The sequence below is a fragment of the Triticum urartu genome, chromosome 7 (assembly GCF_003073215.2).
Source record: "Triticum urartu cultivar G1812 chromosome 7, Tu2.1, whole genome shotgun sequence".
NCBI classification, from domain to species: domain Eukaryota; kingdom Viridiplantae; phylum Streptophyta; class Magnoliopsida; order Poales; family Poaceae; genus Triticum; species Triticum urartu.
The window spans coordinates 606,367,716-606,371,567 of NC_053028.1; the positions used below are offsets into that span (position 1 = coordinate 606,367,716).

Genomic DNA, 3,852 nt, shown 5'->3' on the forward strand with positions numbered 1-3,852 from the left:
CACACTACAAGAAATATGTCAACTTGTCACCCTCACTATTGGTCTCTGAAAGGTCATAGTTTTTCATTTGCGACCTTTTTGTGACCAAAATCAGAAGGTCAAAAGCTGGCGGTCGTAAACTGAAATTATGGACCTTTTGTAAAAGGTCGTTGGTTCCACGACCAAATTTTTGGTCACAAGCAACCTCCCCAGACCACGTAGGCATCCAGCGTGGCAAGCTGATGTGGCACAAGAATCAGCCCGGTCCGATTCGGTGTTTTACATGGGCCGAGCCCAACAATTCAGCCTATTTGTGTTTTTTTCTGTATGTCAATTTTTGGTTGGGTTCATGGGCCAAGCCCAACATTGCAGCCTTTTTATTGTTGGGTTGTGGCCTTTTTGTCTAAATGAATTTAGTTTTTCTTTTTTTTTTCCCAAAAGAAGGGTCCACTAGTTAGACGGGTCCTGGTTGCCAGGTTCTATTAAAGTGGGACCCTTTTGGTAGCATCATATTATTCAGATTACAATTTGACAAAAATAAATAACCATGTTTAAATAAGAATAGATAGAAAACACAAGTAATATTTCAAATAACAACAGCGGGAATCAATCATGGTCATACAGATATACTGGGCTCCTTCTGTCATGACACAGTTACAACACGGATACAAATACAATCAGTCACACAGATATAGGGACAATAACAATGAGAATTAACAATCAACACAAACGGGGCTCCTGCTCCAGTCAGATGAAACTGTATGCATGACTAACTACGCGACCATAGTGGACTAGGCTACCTTCGCTACACTAGGACAACAATAGAACTATCATCATGCCTTCGGCCGTCGCCCTGTTACATGAATCAGAAGAGAAGAATCAAAACACTGGAGCCAATATATCATGAACAGAACATTCAAAAAAAAGGACAAGTTCTTTAGAAAGATAACACAAATTCAGCTAATACAATGATTTTTGTTCCCAGATAGTTAAGACGATATACTCATTCGTACAAGGTGACGCAAGAAAATAGAGCACTTTACTCATAGCATGCAAAGTATCATTATTATGTTCATAGGGTTTATAGTGCCTGGACTTATTAGAGTGGTAGCATATCATCATATACATCCGTATGTTGTAGCCCATTTGAAATGTCTAGAAAGACTTATATTTAGGAACGGAAAGAGTAGAATGTAGCATGCGATAAAACCAAAGGATTAGCCAACAATAAAAGAAGGCACTTAATTAGTTCATTACATTTAGTTAAAACTGCTTCTATGAAGCGCAAGACTAAACCATTTAGTTAACACAGCAAGAAGTGCCAAGGAGCATAGTATAGTACTACACTAAAAGCACCAAGAATATTCTGGACCAACAACAGAAACAACCAAGAAGCACTCATTTTTTAATTCATAGGGCTAAAAATATATTTATCAGAATGGCACTAAAATCAACCTCTTTATCTATCATCACAAGGTCAGTATGCTTGATAGGCCCATTATGAGTTGCCCTACGATAATGCCACAGATGAGACAGAGGACACACACATTGTTGTAGACATTGGCAAGACAGGAACCAACAAAATGGTGCTTGCCATCTGCAAGGAGAAAGTAGAATACCAAAAAGGTTAGGAAAACAATATAGAATGATAAAACAAAGAAGAGATGCACCCACTCATTAGAGAAGTAGCATACCCAAAAAATGTGAAGCACAAATGGCCACCAAGAAAGCATATTGTTGTATACATTGACAAGATAGGAACCAACAAAATGCAACAGATTAAAACCAAACTTTATACAGCAGGGAATGATTTACAATAACCAAAAGATTTTGCACAACAAGCAGTAAATAGGTAGTAGATATTAACACCCATGACATAGGACCAGCATAAAAAAAGAGCATCGGTGTAGAACAGACATATAATTAGTGTAGTCAGCAAAAGATAGGGGGAAGAGAAATTGAAAAACCCAGAAAGAGCATTCATATATGATGCACTAAGCTGTATGAACCAAAAGACTATTGACATCAGCTAGCAAAGAAATGGCAGTTGGCACCACACATATCGGACGACCACATGAAACAGCTAGAACAGACTGGTCGGCCATAGCAAACATGGTAAATAGAATAATCCACATATTGTAGAAGACACCACCAGCATGGATTCTAAGAAATGGATTGGAAGAGCTCGGGAAACACAATGTTCCTGGTCTGAGAATCAGTAGTACCATCTTCATTTTCAATCAGGATTTTCAAAGCCTTTTTTGAGGTCACACGCGGCACTGCTACATAAAGCTGGCCATGCGTGAACACAGGTGCATTAAAGTATAGATCAACACTGCATAACACGTGTCCTACAATATTTTGACTCCTACCTATTTTCTTATTTTACAAAAGCTTGCCATGCGTGTATAGATCAACTTTATTTGTGAATACATAAAGCTGGCCATGCGTGAACACAGGTGCATTAAAGAATGAAGAATACATTGACACATAGCACGAACCATGGACAAACGTTTGTATGTAACCTGTCTACTCAGTAGGTGCCAATTTAGATGCACTGAATCGACACCAACTGGGGCAAACTGGTGGTATGTGAAGAAACAGCGAAACATTGCAAAAGCTCCTGTTTTCCCAAATTGTGTGGTGAGGAACCAGCCTATGCCCCCAATTCGTCCTGCGGAGGCAACTAGCGGCAATGACTTAAGCATGACCCCAGTTCCCCTTAGCTGATTACCCTTGACTCATCCGAATTCTCCTAACAAGGTAGAAATTGGCAGGTCTATTTGGAGGAAAAAGGATCTACAAAAATCTAGCTTACTAAATATTGGTCAGATCGCAGGACTGTGCGCGCACACCGCAGATCCAACAGATCACAGCGCGAGACAACAGGACCCAAGTCTAACTAAACCGTGCAAACAAGAGGGAGACGGGATCGGAGGAGATGCGTTCGCACCTAGCCGGAGCCGACGATGATGTTGTTGATGGGGATGAAGATGAGCTTGAAGAAGAAGCCGACGAACCCGATCGCCGTCCGTGCCGCCACCTTGGGGAACTCTGCGCGCCGAATCAGCATCAGATCTGGCGAAAGAGGAAAACGAACCGGATCCGGACGAGAAGGCGCTAGTCTTTGGTCCTTACCCTTGCGGTTGAGCTTGTGGCGGTGCTTAGTGAGGCGGACGCTGTCCTTGGCGAACTCGCGGAGGGGGTCCACCATGGAGTCAACGGCGTCCATGGCTGCTGCCGGCGGCAAGGCGAGATCTCAAGCCGATGACAATGACGAGGTCGCGCGCGTGAGGGGAAGGGAGGGAGGAAGCTGACGGGCGAATGGTGTGTTGTTTGGATTTGTGCTCTGGATCTGCGAGGAGGGGAGGAGGCCTGGCGGCGAGCTATGGTGGGAGGATGTGGTCTGAATTGGGGAGAAGGGGGCGGGGGCGACGGCGGCGGCGGGAATGGATCTTCTTGTTGCGGTAGGATGGGGAAGGAGGGGGCAGCGACGGGGGGCCGTCGTCGTCAATCTGGATTGGGGTGGGTGGCGAATCTGGAGCGAAAGAATGGAGGCGGGGGAGGGAGGAATGGAAGAAAGAATGGACGCGGGGGGTGGGTGGAAAATGTCCATGAGGACTGACCTAGGGTTTCGTCTCGGGTGGGTTTGGGCCGTTGGATCCTGAAGCATCCGACGGTGGTTGATGCGTGATCCGCGTGATATGCCCATGGTCCAATCAGAACACAGCAAACCATTTGATGACCTTATGACCATATAAATTGGTCATGATCGATTCAAGATAAAAAATTTCATTCCATTTTTCAGTGCTCAAAATGAGTTTTTTTTGTGAAAGTCCTATCAAATATTTGTTCAAATGATCTCATATTGTG

At 43.8% G+C, this 3,852-nt stretch overlaps 1 protein-coding gene across 1 annotated transcript; it reads right to left on the reverse strand.

Annotated features, from left to right (window-relative positions):
* Nucleotides 1-2,932: 2,932 nt before the first annotated feature.
* On the reverse strand, nucleotides 2,933-3,211 carry LOC125525738 (protein transport protein Sec61 subunit gamma-like). Its single transcript, XM_048690744.1, has 2 exons — nucleotides 3,118-3,211; nucleotides 2,933-3,033 (listed from the first exon to the last, which is right to left on the reverse strand). The coding sequence occupies exons 1-2, from the start codon at nucleotides 3,209-3,211 to the stop codon at nucleotides 2,933-2,935; spliced, it is 195 nt and encodes a 64-aa protein (XP_048546701.1).
* Nucleotides 3,212-3,852: the final 641 nt, after the last annotated feature.